This window comes from Vipera berus (genome assembly GCF_964194415.1).
Source record: "Vipera berus genome assembly, chromosome: 2".
In the NCBI taxonomy this organism is placed as follows: domain Eukaryota; kingdom Metazoa; phylum Chordata; class Lepidosauria; order Squamata; family Viperidae; genus Vipera; species Vipera berus.
The window spans coordinates 90,134,383-90,153,626 of record NC_138203.1 but is presented as its reverse complement, the minus strand read 5'-3'; the positions used below and the strand labels follow the sequence as shown (position 1 = coordinate 90,153,626).

Sequence of the window (19,244 nt, the reverse complement as noted above, 5' to 3'; positions counted from 1 at the left end):
GATTGAAATCAGTCAATGGAGAAAAGCATCTACAGTCTGAAATCTAGTGAAAAGTGATATTTTGGCAAAAACAATAATTACCAGTCACACAAAGAGATAGATACATATCATCTTTTTAAAAGGTATGGATTTTTATAGATCATGGTCTTTAGGCTTTTTTTAAAGTAGAGCAGTGCTAATAAATTCTTCTGTGCACGTGTGTGTGTGTTCAGTTATTCTTGATCAGCTGGAAGAAGAAAATGCTTTCATTTCCTTTTTTTCAAAGAAGAAAAACTCAGTTGTCATCAGTGAGGTGCTGTATGCTTGTACTTAGCTTTGTCGGGAGATGGCTGAGGAATATGTTTGAGTGTCCTGTCTTTCCTTCCACAAATATCTGTGGCCTGCCATCTGCCTGCCTTCCCACATGTCAGTGAAATTCCAATGTAAGGGAATTCCTCCTTCGTTTTCCCCAGTGCTTTTTTTGTATAAGAAAAAGGTGCCAGAACTCACACATGTCATACAACCCGCCTTGCCTATCCTAAAAGGTTCCATCCAAAAAAGGTGCCGGAACTCTGTTCTGGGCGTTCTATGAGAAAGAAAGCCCTGGTTTTCCCCCCTCCTAGCCAAGAAGGGTAGGTACTGAGGGAGAGTGTAAAGTGATGGGGAGATGAAAAACAGAAACAATGATTGTAAGTGCTATTGCCATCTCATAAGAATAACAAAAGAGAAACAATAAAATGAAGTTTAAAGAGATTAAGGAACAACCTAGGAATGAGATCAAGAAAAAGAGACCTCTTTCCCAGAGGAAGAAAAATTTGTGAAAACCAGAGGACAGATTCCAGTACAATAAGCAAGAAAGCTGCTTCAGTCAGCTTGGGGCTCTACATCTTTTACTTGCTCTTTTAGAAGGTTTCTGACTTGCTCATTATATATGGAAAGAAGGGAGGAAGGGAGGAACTGTGAATGTGATAGTTTCAAAGAAGCCTTCAGGTAGGCCTGCCTTCTTTTCTATACTGTTGTGTATGTAGGATGCTTGACTGGCACAGCCAACCTAACATCATGGACATCATCATCCAGGTGATGTGATAGGTAAATCTGTCTGGCGGGAAAAAGACAACACCGGGTTGGGTGTTACCTGACAGGCGGGAAATTAGAGCAATCGGGTTGGTTAGCTGGCGGGGCATCAGTAGTATATAAGGTGGGGATGAGGGTAGGATTTCAGCTTCCATTATGTAATCAATAAAAGGAACAGTCATGTACCTAGTCTCTTCATTGTGTCCACGCGGCGGCTACTACATAACAATACACTCATGTATACTGCAGGACTTTTATGATTTTCTTTGGTCTGTGCCTCATATTACCTCACCTTAGAGGCCTCAAGACCCCCTTACCTTAATTGGTGGGGGGGCTTATATTTTTAGCATCAACATTCTGAAGAAACTTTTTTCAGACATGCGTGTGATGTCTATAATAACTTGGCTGAATTAATATTACAGTGGTTAATATAACATATTGAATACATTTGATGACATCAATTTGTTAAGAATCTGAGAGTTTTAAGATGTGCTGCAGTAGCCAAGTGTTGGCTCTGAGGTATTAGCAATTATCAAGTAGCTCATATCTGTTTTTCTTAGGATATGCATTATTTCAGGAAATAATTTGTGTGTGTGTGTGTGTTTGTGCTTATCCATTAAAAATAATATACCAATGTAGCTAAAGTCTGAAAACATAAAATCTGAAAGCATATAATTATTTATTGGATATCATATTTTTTTCACACCCATCCTCTTCAGAGCACCATGGTAATTACTGATCACAAGTTAGACTTTTTTTTTTAAAAAAACAACCTACAATTTTAAACAAAGCCTTCATGACATTAAAATACAAAGCAGACTCAATGTTTATATTTAAATGGCCGCTGAAAATGGAAAGTACTTAAAATTGAGTGTTTGGGAAAAAATGGTTAAAATGTCATATGAAATGCCAAAAAAAAAAGGCTTCACCAGGTGTTAGAACACCACAAACAAGAAATTGGCACCAATTTTTCATGTAAGTCATCCAGGGTCTTTCATTAATCCCACCTCAGCATTTTGGGGGGGGGATCACTGGCACATACAGGAACTTCAGTACAGGACAAGCCCCAAATAGTCCCGCAACAGAAATGACCCCAACTGCAAGATTTTTTCGGGGGAAAAGTACTAAAGCATCTTGCTATTGTGATTGGAAACCCTGAGAAAATTTAGAAGGCCTTCACTGGGAAAAAAACAATCTACAAGAGATGCACAATTGTATCAAAACTGTGTTAGCTTCACATTTTTAAATTTTTAAAATTGTAAGTGGCTGTTTTACTTTTTTAAAATAGTATCACTGAACTGTCACGATTGATATGTTGTCACCAAGAGGCTGGATATCATTAAATACCATGTTTCACCATTGTTGCTCCTTTAAAAAAAAGGGGGGGGGGGAAGCTTTCAAGTCAGTCTTGAGTCTCTTGGTGACTGCCTGGACAAGATTTCCTTGCAGGTTTCTTGGCAAGAATTTTGGAATTGGCTTGCCTTCTTCTCCTCCTCCTCCTCCTCTCCCCCCCATCCCGAAGAAAAAGAGAGTGACTCAAAGACTTTAGAACTCTTAGTCTCTTATTTCTACTCCCATTTGATATTACTACATCAAACTGCTTTTCTATATAAGTGTTTCCAAACCTCAGCAATTTTAAGATGTAGGGACTTCTAGGGAACCCTGGGAATTGAAGTCCAGACATCTTAAAATTATTGAAATTCAGAAACACTGTTCTATAGTAAATGTAAAGGTTCCCCCGCACATGTGTGCTAGTCGTTTCCAACTCTAGGGGCCGGTGCTCATCTCCGTTTCAAAGCCGAAGAGCCAGCGCTTGTCCGAGGACGTCTCCGTGGTCATGTGGCCGGCATGACTAGATGCCAAAGGCGCACGGAACGCTGTTACCTTCCCACCGTAGTGGTCCCTATTTTTCTACTTGCATTTTTATGTGCTTTCGAACTGCTAGGTTGGCAGAAGCTGGGACAAGTAACAGGCGCTCACTCTGTTACGCGGCACTCGGGATTCGACCCGCCAAACTGCCGACCTTCTGATCGACAAGCTCAGCGTCCTAACCCACTGAGCCACCACGTCCCTTTACTGTTCTATACAATTGCCCTAAAAGGAGCTGCTTATCTTAATTAAAGGGGGGAGGAAACCTCTCGAGGTTGCAGTAGCTCACACATATTAGCAATAGGGTCAAACTATTTTGGCTTATGGGGTATTTTTGTGCAGATTGGGAGATAGACTAAAATGAAAAGATCCCAATTAGTTTCACAGACTTATTTTTCTGTTGTTGTGCTGCTGAATCTAGAGGTGGCTCTGCTTCTTTAACATGTGAGGAGAGGGCAATATTTTTTAGAGCAGGTTTTATTTTGGTTCAGCTCATCTAAGAACAAAGAGCCAAGCTGTATGGTGACCTTCTTTCCATATATGTTTGCTGGTGTTACAGAAGAAATTTCTTGGGAGTGAGCAAAATGCCTCTTTCCAAGGAGCTAAACTGCTTCTGATCTGCGCCTTTTGATTTCACAGTAGCATCATCAGAATACTCCCATTTCTCTTGGTGATTCATTTCCATCATTTCCTGTACTTTTCCAGGCTCTGGGAAAGAATTTACAATAACCCAGTGGGAACAGACATGCACATTCCCAAAATAGCTAGAGGAGATTTTCATCCTCCTACTCTTGACCCGATAGATTTTTTTAAAGACTAAAAATGGTCCAAATCTATGCTTTTTAGCAGAATAAAGAACAGGAGAAGATTAACCAGTTGTCTGAGCATATACTAAAATTGTGGATGTTGCAGAACAGAGAAAAGGGGTCCTCTTCCTTGGCCAAAGATGGGTCCTTCCTGGCCCAATTCTCAACTCATTGTGAGAGCCCATAGCAGTAATGTCTTGTTATGAGGGACAGGAGATACGCATTATATTTTTATTTTATTTTATTTTATTTTATTTTAATCCCATTTATATCCCGCCCTTCTCCGAAGACTCAGGGCAGCTTACAATCTAAGCACAAATCAAATGTGCTTAGCAATAGCCTTCATTCTATGTATATGCCTGCTTATTAGGGCTTTCGCCCTAATAATAGCTTGCCTCAGCAAGCTTTTGATTTTTAAAAAAAAAACAAGCAGAAGAGGTCAAAAGGCTTCCTTTTGCATCTTCATCTCTTGAAAGGCAGGTTCTACATGTACATTTATCACCACTTCATTAACAGCTGTTGTTACATTTCATTCTGCAATTTTCTGTCATGCATAACAAGATTAGTTTAATGAAATTTGGGGATACTGCTGAAATGGATAGGTGCTGGATAGGTAGATGGGGAAGAATTGAAAAAGGTCAGTTCAAAATATAAATACAGTACTCCATATCTCAAAATGTAGAGGAAGAAGTTTGTTTTTCAATGGGTTTACAAGGTTTGTTTTTGAATATTTTTACAAATTATTAGTGAGACAGCTCATTTTCTCAAAAACTCTAGATTTCCCAGCTAGAAATTCTGTTTCAGGATTATTTGATGCTTCTCCTGTACAAATCTTCCTGTATATCTTACACAGCCTGGTTGTCACCAAGTACAATAGTGAAAACTAGGCTACATAGGAATTCAGCCTCATACAAGTACATAGCATAATAAATTTAGAAGAAGCCATTCAGGCAGTCTGATTTCCTCCTCAATGTAGGAACCCCATTTTAAAGCATCTCAGAGTAAAGCAACTTAACCCTCAGGAATGTATTGCGCTACCAGATTTCTATCTGTAAGGTAAGTTTTGTCTTGTTTTCCAACATTCAGGCAGAATTTACAGGTAATCCTTACCTCATGAAGACAACTGAGTCCAAAATTTCCATTGCTGAGCAAGGTGATTGCCAAATGAGTCACATCCAATTTTACATCCTTTTTTTGCCACAATTTGTTAAACAAATCACTGCAGTTGTTAAATGAATCGAGCAGTCATTAAACGAATTTACTTTTCCTCATTGACTTTGCTTGTCAGAAGCCAGTTGAAAAGGTCGCAAATGGCAGCCACATGATCTGGGGACACAGCAACCATTGTAAAAAAAAAAAGCTGATTGCCAAGTGCCTAAATTTTGATCACATGATTGTGGATATGCTGCGATAATCATAAGTGCAAGGACCCATTATAACTTACTTTTTTTAATGCCATTGAAACTTCAGACAGTTGCTAGACGAATGCTTGTAAGTCAAGGATTATCTGTAAATAGTTAATTTATATCCTATACTTTAGGATGGATGGTCTATACCACGGGAAGGCAACCTTGGCTCTTTTATGACTCGTGGACTTCAACTCCCCAAATTCCTGACCCAGCCATGCCTGCTCAGGAATTCTGGGAGTTGAAGTCCACGGGTCATAAAAGAGCCAAGGTTGCCTACCCCTGCTCTAGGCTGATCTCGCTTGGGGCAGCCCTTCAGATCCTGGACAAATACTGTCATTTCCCCCTTCCTCATCTTTTCTCAAGGCTCCACGTAACCATTCCTTCCGTTGTGCCCTCTTCCTCCTGTCCTTCCTTCCCTCCTGTACTGGCTCACCTTTGCAGATAAAAGAGAAACGTTTCTGAGCCCAGATTTAAAACAGCGTTTGCTTCTCCCAGTCAATGTTATCTACAGGGAACAACAAGCTGTCTAGCAGATGAAAAGAGGAAAAATGTGTGTTTTCCCTTCCTGCTTTTCGTCATTAACTCTCCTGTTAAAAAATCCTAAAAAAAAGGTTGCATTGCAACTTAATTTGTCTCTGGGCAACAACATTTGAAGAGGTGGAGAGCTTAAATCCAAATCCTAGTATCTGCCTATGCCATGTCTATCTCCAGATAAATTATCTGTTGCTGCTTCCTCCTGGGAGTTTTCTGGTACCAAGGAGATTATAATAGCTAGGCCTGCTCCTTGTGGCCTTGTTTTTGCCAGGAGAACCCACAGCCAATTAACTTTCTAGCTTTGTTTCTGCTAGATATTCTGTAAACAACAGCAGCTGGTGGGTAGATCTGGATGAAAACCCAGTACCAAAACTCATTCCTTGGCGAATTGGATTTTGTTTCATTGCAGGAATCCTTAAGCAGCCACCATCACGGCTGATACAGTTTGTTAACACCTCTTTAGATAACAGTAGCATGAATCCAAAAATGCTCTTTCTATAGTGGAAACTGCCTTGCCATTCATTATTGTTCAGCTAAAGTGAAATTTAGAGAGCCTGTTTTCCATATTTGAAGTCTTGCACACTTGTTTGCATAGAACCGTTTGTTTCTTGGTGGGATTTCATTTCCTAATGGATTTCCGTCGTGCTGGATAATGTGGTGGTGTGGTCAGAGTGTTAAACTAGAGAAAGCCATGTTCTGAACCTCGTGAGTGACAGTTCTTTTTTTTTATTGAAAAGTTTTACAGTACATTTTATTTTTAACAAAACAAAACCCCTCCCAACCCCCTCCCCTCTCCCCAACCCTCCCCAACACCTACCTCCCTCCCCCTCCCCCTCCCCCCTCCCCGACTTCCCAGAGCTAAATGCAGGGTATAAAAATACAAACAATCATAATCTACCTTATGCAAACAACAATAAACTATTAAATCTATCGCACTTTAACTCTTGTAAAATAACTACAAGCAATATAAATATCACATCAATACTTATTCAAATGCTAAATGAAACTTTTTAGTCCCATATTTATTCTGGATATAATCAATCCATTTTTTCCAAAGTGAGTGACAGTTCTTATGAGAATAAAATAGGATAGAGGTAGAGAGCAGGTGGCCTTCAGAAAAGCTGGGTTATAAATGCAACAAATACTGTATATATTTAAATATATTTGTTGTTAAAACTCTGACAGTAGACCCCTAGAGTATGCATTATAAACACTGGCAAATAAAACTTGCTTTTTAAAATGTTACCAGCAATGTGTAAAAATCTGGCATTGTATAGAATGCCTAGGAAATCTATAGAATGTGTGACTTTTTAGGCAAAGTATGAAATATCTGTATTATTTTAATACGCTATATCTTTTCTCTAGGCCAGGGGTGTCAAACTCAATTTCATTGAGGGCCGCATCAGCATTGCGGTTGCCCTCAGGGGGCCGGGTGTGTATGGCCAGGGTGGGCGTGGCCTACTGGGTGGGTGTGGCCAGCTCTACATCATTTGCATCAAGGGTGCCTATGGGGGCCTGGGCATGAGTGGGACAGATCTGGGGGACTCTGGCAGAAGGAGGGTCTCTGGGCCAGGGCCAAGGTAGCAGGGGCCGTTCCCTCACTGTTTCCAGGATGGCTTCACGGGCCACATGAAACCACTTCACGGGCCGCATCCGGCCCCCAGGCCTTGTGTTTGACATGTCTGCTCTAGGCATTCTAATACCTAGGGATTATGCAGAATGACAAGAACTGTTCAGGCAAAGTTTAAAAAGAGAGTCATGGAAAGGGTTACGGTTAGGGTTAGGATTAGCGTAACCCTAACCCTAACCCTTTATTGAAAAGATGTATATGAAAATGAAAGAAGAAATGCAATGTAAGTTACTGGACTTCCTTATTGAAAAGAAAGAGGTAAACACCAGCATTGACCTGCCTGTTGCAACGAGGAAGGCTAGAATGGCGTTTTAGTGGGGCTGTTTTATACTTTGCCAGCTTGCCTTTGGGCATTGCATAGAACGGAAATGTGTGAAATATTAAGCGCTTCGTACCTGGACGTTCCATTTTTGGCATTCTATAGATTTCCTTGGCATTCTATAAAATGCCTAATTTCACACATTGACAATAACAAAAACATTTTAAATTAGCTGTGCTTGGAGATATACTCCAGCAGAAAACTGCTTTGTGCCTTAGTTGTTAGCACCACTTTTCCAATGAGGAATGTTTTTCACATTCTGTCGTTAAGATTTGCTTTCCAATACTGTAAGTAATTTGAACTGGCCTTTCTGGTGAAGAGATAAACTGAGATAAACAATAAAGTGCACCTAGAAAATGGAGAGGGGGCCAGATCAGAAAAGAAAGTAAGTATCACAAACCTGAAAATACTAGCAGTTAATGAACTCCTTTTTTGCGGGGTGTTTGATATTCTTCTTCCAATGAAAAAAATCCACCAGGACTTTGTGAAAGGCAGGTTAAAAGAGCCAGGGCTGAAGCTTGTGATTGGAAACTTTACTTTCAGTGAGTTGAAACTTATAGGAAAAATGAACTTCATCTTCAGGTTCATACTGAAGAGACAGGTGAACATGCTGTAGGAACACAGTTGGAACAGACTGTTAATAACAGATGCTTGCTCCTCGGGAGGAAAGCCATGGCAAATCTAGATAGCACACTAAAAAGCAGAGACATCACCCTGTCAACAAAAGTGTGTATAGTCAAGGCTATGGTCTTCCCAGTTGCAATGTATGGCAGTGAAAGTTGGACCATAAAAAAGGCTGAGCGCCAAAGAATTGAGGCCTTTGAACTATGGTGCTGGAGAAGACTCCTGCGAGTCCCTTGGACTGCAAGGCGATCAAACCGGTCAGTCCTAGAGGAGATCAACCCTGACTGCTCTTTAGAAGGCCAGTGTTGTGACTCAGGGCCAGCCTGTGGGTCCGGCAGCCGGCTCAGATGTCTCGGATGACTCAGATGAGGGGGAGGAGGAGGGTGTGGAAGACGAACTGGCTGATGATGGCTTGGAGGCTTCGCAGAGCCCCCAGCCGGGGCCCTCTTCTCAGCTGCGTGAGCCCGATAGTGCGAAGGATGATGACCCACAGCTGGCCCTGTTCAAGGACGCCCGACGCAGGAGGCAGTCGAGCAGGAACAAACAGAGAAAGGCTGTGGGACTCCTCGGGAGGAGGCACAGGGAGGCCACGCCCTGAACTCTAAATAAAAGGAGTGTTTGGGGAAGGGCTGGTTGCTGAAAGCAACCCTTCCGTTTGAGGATTCAAGTTCCAGTGTTTTGTTTCTTGTTCTGTTGTTTGAGTAATAAATCTTGGCAGACGCTTTCCAGCCTCAGACGCTCTCCAGTCTCTACTGTTTGAACAGGGGTTTGCCTTATTGCAAGGCCGGTAGCAGGCTGGTTCAGAACAGTTTGCTTTCAGCCTCCCACCCCTTACTACTACGATGGAGCAGCTACGTGCCGAGAATGCTCAGCTCACCCAGCAACTCACTTTGCTGGCAGCTCAGGTGGCTCAACTGCAAGCTCAGGTACCTGCTGCACCCCCACCCAGGAGGAAATGTCAGATAGCAATGCCGGATAAATTTGCTGGCAATCCAGAACTGTTTCCTGCCTTCCTGGGACAATGCCAGCTTTTTATCAGCGTGAGAGCAGCTGATTTCCCCACTGACCGGGATAAGGTGGGATTCGTGTTAAGCCTTCTGTCGGGGGATGCAGCTCGTTGGGGCACGCCTCTGCTGGCACAACCTAGCCCTTTGTTGGATAACTTTGGGGGGTTTTGTGACCATATGCGCCTAATGTACGAGGACCCAATTAAGGCGCAGACTGCCACCCGACGCCTGAAAGCTCTGAGGCAGGGTCAGAGCCCCCTACAGGCCTATATCAGCGATTTCCGGCTGCTTAGCCAGGATTCCGCCTGGAATGAGGCTGCGCTCGTGGATGCCTTCCAGGATGGATTGTCGGAGGAGATGTTGGATGAGCTGGCCCGTGTGGACATTCCCTCAGACCTGAATGGGCTGATCCATCTTTGTCTGCGGATCGATGCCCGGCTGCAGCAGCGAAAGAGTCGCCGTGCCACCCCACAGACCCCTGCCGCCCCTGTTGAGCGTGAGCCCCCAGTCCAGAGGGAGGAGCCAATGGAGCTGGGTGCCGCCAGGTCCCGTCTATCGGTGACGGAAATGGACAGACGACGATCGGGGGGGTTGTGTTTTTACTGTGGGGACCCTGGACATTTGGCTGCTTCTTGCCCAAAGAAGCGTCAGCGGGCATCAGTGACCAAGCCTGCCCCGAGAAAGTCCCCTACTTTGCTGTCGGGAAACGGCCCGAGCCCGATCTAGACGGTGTGATAGATCGGGCGACCCACAACGACCACACCGAGCGACGCCGTTCCGAGGGTGCCTGTGAACCTCCACGGCATTTGATTTTGGAGGCACGTCTGATCCTTCCTGGCAAGCCAGAGGGGATTCCGGTCCATGCCTTAATTGACTCTGGGGCTACCACAAACTTTATGGACTCGGCCTTTGTGGCCAAATGGGCTGTTCCCCAGTGTCCGGTGGATCCGCCCATGCTAGTGGAGACTATCGATGGTCGAGTGCTCCTGTCCGGGCCTATTACGGCCGCCACGCAACCAGTGTGTATGGCCATCAGTTCCCATGTGGAGGCCATCCAGTTCTACATCACTTCGGATCTGCACTTCCCCGTGGTCTTGGGACTGGCGTGGCTCCGGGCGCATGATCCACAGATCTATTGGTCTCAGAACTTGGTCACCTTCCCAAGTTTGCAGTGCGTGGACCACACCCGCCATATCTGTGCCGGCCAGGTGGAGGGTTCCCCAGGGGTTTCCTTGCCTCCCGAACTGTCCGACTTTGCTGATGTGTTCAGCGAGTCAGAGGCGGATCAATTACCCCCGCACAGGCCCTATGACTGCTCCATTGATCTAGTCCCTGATGCGCCTCTCCCAGTGGGGCGTTTGTACTCCATGTCGGAGCCCGAGTTGGCTGCATTGCGGGACTTTCTGACAAAGAATTTGGCTCGCGGTTTCATCCGGCCCTCGTCCTCGCCAGTGTCTGCGCCCGTGCTCTTCGTCAAAAAGAAGTCGGGCGAGTTACGGCTTTGCTGTGACTACCGGAAACTCAACGCCATCACGGTGCGTAACCGTTACCTGCTGCCCCTCATCCCCGAGCTCTTGGACCGACTCCGGGAGGCTAAGATCTTCACGAAACTGGACCTGCGTGGAGCTTACAACCTCGTCAGGGTTCGGCCGGGTGATGAGTGGAAGACGGCGTTTGGTACTCGCTATGGACATTTCGAGTACACGGTGATGCCGTTTGGCCTGACCAACGCCCCCGCTGTGTTTCAGCATTTTATGAACGACATCTTTCGGGATCTGTTGGACCAGTTTGTCGTGATTTACCTGGACGACATCCTGATTTACTCCCCGTCGCGTGAAGTGCATCATCAGCATCTCCGTCAGGTCCTGCAGCGCCTCCGGGAACATCGGCTGTTTGCCAAGTTGGAGAAGTGCCAGTTCTACCAGGTGACCATCGATTTCCTGGGTCACCGCATTTCTCCTGAGGGCATCGCCATGGAGCCGAGTAAAGTTGAGTCGTTGCAGAGTTGGCAACCCCCGCGTCGCGTGAAGGATGTTCAGCGACTTCTTGGATTTGCCAACTACTATCGAACATTCATCCCTGGCTTTGCTGCCTTGACAGCCCCCCTCACCCGGCTCCTGCAGAAGAAGACTCGGTTCCAGTGGAACGCACCCGAACAACAGGCGTTCCAGGCTTTGAAGGACGCCTTCATGAAGGAGCCCATCTTGAAGCATCCTGACCCGCAACGGCCGTTTGTCGTGGAGGTGGACGCCTCCGACATTGCCATTGGGGCCGTGTTACTCCAGGCAACGACGCCCAGCGGTACCCTTTTCCCTTGCGCGTATCACTCTCGGAAATTGAACCCCTCGGAGCGCAACTATACCATCTGGGAGAAGGAGCTGCTGGCCATCAAGGCGGCGTTCGAGGCTTGGAGGCATCATCTGGAGGGGGCGCGGCATCAAATCGAGGTCCGGACGGACCACAAGAATCTGGAAAGCCTGCAGACCGCTCGGAATTTGAACCAACGCCAGATCCGGTGGTCCCTTTTCTTTGCGAGGTTTGACTTCCGGGTGCGGTACATACCAAGCGGGCACAATCAGAGAGCGGATGCTCTGTCCAGGAAGCCCGAATATACCCGAGTGGAAGACAAGCTTCTGCCCAGGACAGTGATCCCCGTCGAGTCGTTTGCTGCGGTGCGGGAGCCGGTTGATATACGGGCTCGGATCCGGGAGGCGCAGCAGCAGGAGGCGTGGATGGCTCAGCGGAAGGAGGAGGTGGGGCCAGACTCGCCTTGGTCGGTCACGGATGGACTTTTGTATTATCGTGACCGGCTCTATGTTCCGGGAGGGCCACTCAGGGGACTCGTCCTCAGCCAGTGTCATGATAACCCGGCTGCGGGGCATTTTGGCCTGTTCAAGACTCTGAACCTGGTCTCCCGTACCTTCTGGTGGCCCCGAGTCCGACACGACGTCCAGTCTTATGTCACCTCCTGCATTCCATGCAGGCAGGCCAAGTCAGCGACAGGGGCCCCGCCTGGTTTACTGCAGCCTTTGCCAACACCCAAGAGACCCTGGTGGGCTGTGTCCATGGACTTTTTGACGGATCTACCCCCATCCTCCGGCTTCACGACAGTGTTTGTGGTGGTGGACATGCTGACCAAGATGGCGCACTTCATCCCCTGTCGCGGCTTACCGTCAGCTCGCGCCACTAGTCGCATGTTCATCCAACAGGTGTTTCAGCTGCACGGCCTTCCCGATAGAGTCGTCTCCGATAGGGGGGCCCAGTTTACAGCCCGCTTCTGGCAGGAGTTGATGCGTGCGTTGGACATTAAGGTTTGCCTCTCGTCCGCGCATCATCCTCAAACTGACGGGGGTACCGAGAAGGTCATCGGTATCTTAGAGCAGTATCTGCGCTGCTACGTCAACCTGCAGCAGGACAATTGGGTGGACTATTTGGCCATAGCCGAGTTTGCTTTTAACAACTCGCAGCACACCTCCACGCAGATGACACCGTTCTTGGCCAATGTGGGTTATCACCCCCGGTTTTTCCCCCTTTCTCCCGTGGACTCACCGGAGCCGGCAGCGAACGACTTCATGGCGGAGTTACAGGCGATCCATCGGTTGGTGCGACGGCAGCTGGAGAAGGCCAAGGCCGACTACAAGAGGTACGCCGATCGGTCGAGAAGGGATACGCCTCCACTATCGGTGGGGGATCGGGTCTGGCTGTCCACCAGGAACCTACCATCCACACGGCCGGCGAGGAAGCTGGACCACCGTTACCTTGGACCGTTCCCAGTCGAGGCTGTCATCAATCCGGTCGCCTATCGTTTAACTCTGCCACGTTCCCTGCGCGTGCATCCCGTCTTCCATCGGTCCTTGTTGGTCCCCGAACAACCGGCTTGTCCACTTCGTCAAGCGGAACCTCCCCCATCAGGACCTCGTGATGGAGGCAGCACCCCCGAGTACGAGGTCGCCAGCATCAGGGATTCCTGTTGGTTGAAAGGTCGCTTCCAGTACCTGATCGAGTGGAAAGGGTACGGGCCGGAGGACTTCACATGGGAAGACGCGACCGCCGTTCATGCCCCTGCGTTGGTGACTGCTTTTCACGAACAATTCCCATCCCGACCGCATCCGGATCGGCAGCCCTGGGGGAAGGGCCCTGCGGTGCGGGATAGTGTTGTGACTCAGGGCCAGCCTGTGGGTCCGGCAGCCGGCTCAGATGTCTCGGATGACTCAGATGAGGGGGAGGAGGAGGGTGTGGAAGACGAACTGGCTGATGATGGCTTGGAGGCTTCGCAGAGCCCCCAGCCGGGGCCCTCTTCTCAGCTGCGTGAGCCCGATAGTGCGGAGGATGATGACCCACAGCTGGCCCTGTTCAAGGACGCCCGACGCAGGAGGCAGTCTAGCAGGAACAAACAGAGAAAGGCTGTGGGACTCCTCGGGAGGAGGCACAGGGAGGCCACGCCCTGAACTCTAAATAAAAGGAGTGTTTGGGGAAGGGCTGGTTGCTGAAAGCAACCCTTCCGTTTGAGGATTCAAGTTCCAGTGTTTTGTTTCTTGTTCTGTTGTTTGAGTAATAAATCTTGGCAGACGCTTTCCAGCCTCAGACGCTCTCCAGTCTCTACTGTTTGAACAGGGGTTTGCCTTATTGCAAGGCCGGTAGCAGGCTGGTTCAGAACAGCCAGATCCTGAAGCTAAAACTCAAATACTTTGGCCATCTATTGAGAAGGAAGGACTCACTGGAGAAGAGCCTAATGCTGGGAAAGATTGAGGGCAATAGAAGAAGGGGACGACAGAGAATGAGGTGGCTGGATGGAGTCACTGAAGCAGTAGGCGTGAGCTTAAATGGACTCCAGAAGATGGTAGAGGACAGGAAGGCCTGGAGGAACGTTGTCCATAGGGTCGCAATGGGTCAGACACAACTTCGCAGCTAACAACAAAAACAGTTGGAAAGGGACCTTGTAGGTCATCTAGTCCAACCCCCGCCCAAGCAGGAGACCCTACTTGATTTCTGACAGATGGCAGTCCAGTCTCTTCTTGAAAGCTTCTGGTGCTGAAGGATTATCTATCTATCCAGCACACTGACTTCTCAATCTGATATGAACATCTTGGAAGATTCTAGAGCAAATAATAGTGAAATGGTGCTGTAAAAATCTTGGAGATCATTCCAAATCTTGGAAATAATTACCAAAGTCAATGTGGATTTGTTGACAACAAATCTTGCCAGACTTCTAATAATTTTGTTTTTTATTGGCAAGTTCTTTATAGATTGTAGAAATAAAATAAAAACATATGCATCTTGACTTCAGTAAAGCATTTATGTAAAATCTGCATTAGGTGCTAATTGGCAAGCAAAGTAAATGTGGTTCTGACAATTAAGTTCATCCATAGCCAGCTTGAAAAATGTTTTCAGAGAGGGTTTATTAATAGTTGCTCATCAAAATGGGAGAAAAGTATCAAACAGGACCCCACAAAGTCTCAGGTCTTCTATTCTGAGCTCAAAGGGTCTAGGGCAGGGGTAGGCAACCTCGGCTCTTTTATGACTCATGGACTTCAACTCCCAGAATTCCTGAGTCACCTGACTCAGGAATTCTGGGAGTTGAAGTCCATGAGTCATAAAAGAGCCGAGGTTGCCTACCCCTGGTCTAGGGCAATTCACTGTAACCTACTCAACACAGGACAATTCACCAAGGGACAACTCACCACGGGACAATTTAACAATTTAACTCGATGCAAGATAACTGTGCTCTAGACCTATTTTTCTCTTAATATTATTATTTAATATTATCTGCCTCTTCCTCCTTTCTTAGCTTTATTAAAATCGTTAACAGATGACTCTGATCCCTAGGAGAACCCGCGTCACTTGAGAAAACCGCCTAGACAGAAGCCCAGTGAACCGGAGCTGGCTTTGCCAAAGTTGCAGGCCGTGGTTGTGCCAGCATCTGTTTAACTAAACCAGGCCTGGGCCTTCCGCTCTCATTTCCAAAGCCAGCCCAGCTTAAGGGAGGCGAAAGTTCCCACCAGCCCACACTCCTTCTCCAAAGGCTTTCTCACAATTAATGTGCATTGTTAATCAGGTGTGATCAATCCCAATACATCTCCAGCCTCTGAGAAAGATAGGATAATTTTCATTGGCCTACTTGTGTGTATTGTGTTGCTAGATATTTAATGACATAGCTCCCACTAAATATTTGTCTTGTGATTTCGTGTGGGAAAATATAACAAACACATTTGCTTTTAAGAGTTACCTGTAAGATATTATGAAGAAAATCTGTAGAAGAGAAATGTATATTTCTTGTACAGAAAAAGCAAAGTTAGAATAGGAGTGCAAATCTGTTATTAAATAAAAAGTTGCAAATGAATAACAAGTTCGACTATGCTGTTCTTGCAAATTAGTAACAGGTTGTTTCAAAAACTCTGAATTTAGATTTGTTTGTTAAAACTTAATACCTAGGGCAGTTTTTTTTTGTTCCTTTGAGCAGTTTTGATTCCTGATGATAGCCTGGACTGATTTCCTGCAGTTTTCTTGGCAGGATTTCCGAACAATTGCCTCTTTCCTAGGGCTGAGAGAAACTGTATGGCTCAAAGTCACGCTGCTGGCTTTATGCCTGAGATGCAACTAGAACTCATGTTTCCCCAGATAGTAGCCTGATACCTTAACAACTATGTTAAACTGGCTCTCTAATAAGTAGATAGTGCAATTGAATCAGTTATTTCTTGGGTGCTGAATACCTCACAATATCAAAGAGAAGTCGGTCATGACTGCTTTGTTGCTGGAAATGTAAACCATTATCTCACATGATTTGGGCTTGTCTCATGATTTTTGTACCTTGGGTCAAAATCCATAGATACGTTAACACGTCTGCAGATTAAGGTCACCTATGTTCTTTTGATTACTTCTCCAGTAGTTGGAATCTAACCGAGCATGGATCTTTCATGTATGGAGAGTAGCCAGAAAGAATTTCATAAAACGTTGGATAGATAAATCTATTTAGTTTAACACTAGTTTTACATTTTTAAAATTATTTTAGAAATTTGAATATGTACAGTATATGTATTTTTGTAAGCTAGACAGAACCATTGGAATGGATGGCATAGGTTTTTGTAAAGAAACATTTACACTTAAATTTGTGCCAGTAGATTGCCAGTATGCACTGTTTGTCAGTACTTACCTCTTTGGAGTACTTTCCATTAATTGTATCCTTTTCAGGCATATTTTTTGTACACAATATCATGCATATGTTTCATTTGTATCTAGTCATGCTAGTAGTTTACTGGTTTAAAAGCTACTTCATAGATGGATGAGGTATTTGTTCTCTTTTAATGTAATTCTTTCTCTTCCCCTCTAAAAGTCTTCAACTTAGTTCAGAATTTGTGTCCTTATCTGTTTGTCTTTTTACTGTTGCAAATTAAAATGATTTCCAGATATAAAATCAACAATCCTTTTGTTCATAAATTAGATGTGACACCTTGGCTGAACAGGGATCTAGATTAGTACCTCAAGAGAGTCATGAATTAGTCTACTGCTGAAAGCACTAACCGGTAGCTTTAAGAAGGGTTATCAAATATTTAGGAGCAGAATTCTTCTAATGTCACTTCTAATATCTCATGTTCTTTCTTTCTTTCTTTCTTTCTTTCTTTCTTTCTTTCTTTCTTTCTTTCTTTCTTTCTTTCTTTCTTTCTTTCTTTCTTTCCTCTCTTATCTCTCACCTAGTCAAAAGCTCTAAGAGAAAAATGGCTGATGCAGGGAATTCCTGTAAGTTCTCCAGCCGAGGAAGAAGCCAGGAGGAGACAGTCAGAAGAAGATGAGCTAAAAGTGAAAAACCTTGAAGGCAACATCCATAGGTAGGTCCACATCTTTTATTATTATTATTATTTTTACCTTAGATAAATGAGTGAGGCCATTTTTATATATATTTTTGCCCTCTTGTAACTATACTGTCAGTACAATGAAAAACAAAACAGTGTGATGTAGAAACAAAAATTCTTGGAGATTAAAAAACAAAGTTCAGGTTAGTGAGTTAGTGACATTGTCTGTGAGTAAACAAATTATTTTCTTTGGGGGATGAGTAAAGAGTAAATATGATATCACTTTTATTAATTACATTTAAAACCTGCAATTCAGGAGTTGCTGAATTGCAGCTCACTACAGCTCTTGAAATGCAGGACAGCTTGAAAAATAGTGCATGCTGCTGAACTTGTATGAATTGGGCAGTACTCTGTTTGTTGGAGAAAAGCTCTTTCAGTAGCTGAAGATCAAGAAGAAAATACGTAAATAACTCGTATCTGATATAAAATAGGAATTGTGTCTGGAGTTTGAAAAGGCCTAAGGCTACAAATATATATTGCTTGAAAGTAAAATCAGAAGGATTTACATTTGAAGATATTTTTACAGGCTTGCAATGAAAATGAAAAAAGGAGCACTGGAATCAGATTCATTTCTGTTTTTATTATAACCCAGTAGAATATTGGAAAGAAATTGTATAAAGTTGTTAGTGCATCATCACCTTACTTTATCCGAGCTGCTCTTTTATGACTGTTAAGTGAACACTTTTCTCACTGGGTGTTGATCCAAGCTTTGACAGGTGCATTGATATTTATGAGCATGTTCAGAAAGACGCTTACTTTGTTTTCATATTATGGTTACTCAGAAAATTGTATCTCCATATCATTCGTTGTATGAATCTCTTTTTAAGAAAATATCCAGGCGTGGCAAAATAACAGCAGTCTGAACAGAGCATTAATGTAATGCTACATGATCTAGAACAGACATGTCAAACACAAGGCCCGGGGGCCGGATTCGGCCCGCAAAGTGGTTTCATGCGGCCCGCGAAGCCATCCTGGAAACAGTGAGGGAATGGCCCCCACTGCCAAGAGACCCTCAGATCTGTCCCACTCCTGCCCAGGCCCCCATAGGCACCCTTGATGCGAACGATGTAGAGCTGGCCACGCCCACCCAGTAGGCCATATGCACTCTAGCCATGCCCACCCAGTTGGCCACGCCTACCCTGGCCATACCCACCCAGCCCCCTGAGGGCAACCGCAATGCTGATGCGGCCCTCAATGAAATTTAGTTTGACACCCCTGATCTAGAACCAAGCATTGTCAACTTTTCATCTCTGCATTAAAGAAGGTATAAACTGCAGAAGTGAACTAAGATGAAATCTCTCATGAGTTGACATCAATCACTGTTAATTATGTGAACATAATTTATCTTGATGACAAGATAAAAGTAATTTGCCACTGTTTTCTTCTAAAGTTATTTCTTAATCTTATCAGTGTAGTTTGGAGCTTTGGGATTTTTTAAATGGCCCCTGTTCCAAATATAAATTGATTGATTAATTATGTGCCATATGGTTGATGTCTACTCTGAGAAACCATATACATAGTTTTTGTCCATAATAAGCTTTCTCCAACCAGATCTTTCAGGTTTTTGGTGGTGCCCCATTGCCACTTAATTAATACCATCCATCTTGCTACTTCTTCTCTATATTTCTATTTTTCTAGGCATTATAGACTTCAAATACTAATTTATTAATTCAAATATTAATCAAATACAAACCTTCCTAGCCTTAGTTGAGATCAACCAAGTGCTGCCACTCTTTATGAACTAAATACGTATTGTTTTATTTCTAGTTAAAACAAACTCTTCACAAATATTAAGTAAATGGATTAGGATTAGGATTCTTTATTGGCCAAGAGTGAATCGACACATAGGGGTTAAATAAATGATAGATAGATAGATAGATAGATAGATAGATAGATAGATAGATAGATAGATAGACAGACAGACAGACAGACAGACAGACAGACAGACAGACAGACAGGATCCCTTCTGGCAGTAACCATCTAAAGTTTACATTTTTTCCAATTAACTTTGTAGTAAAAAAATAATATTGTTTTCGGGTGTCCCTTATTCTCTTAGGAATCTGCTTCAACACCATAATTTCTTTGTTTTTGTTTTGTAATGGGTCATCCCTAACTCTTCTCAGTATCTCATCACTTATTGTTTCCT

The 19,244-nt window shown here is 44.6% G+C and overlaps 1 protein-coding gene and 1 long non-coding RNA gene across 3 annotated transcripts in view; both read left to right on the top strand.

Annotated features, from left to right (window-relative positions):
• LOC308662277 overlaps positions 1–19,244 on the top strand; it is a 907,910-nt gene that overhangs the window by 548,428 nt on the left and 340,238 nt on the right. The window lies entirely within an intron of this gene.
• Positions 1–19,244, top strand: part of LOC308662275 (paralemmin-1-like) — a gene marked incomplete at both ends in the record, with an annotated part of 139,791 nt that overhangs the window by 58,545 nt on the left and 62,002 nt on the right. For both annotated transcript variants that reach the window (XM_081317880.1, XM_081317879.1), the window contains one exon: positions 16,944–17,074. In XM_081317880.1, coding sequence (XP_081174006.1) covers positions 16,944–17,074 — 131 coding nt within the window. The remainder of the gene's footprint in view (positions 1–16,943; positions 17,075–19,244) is intronic.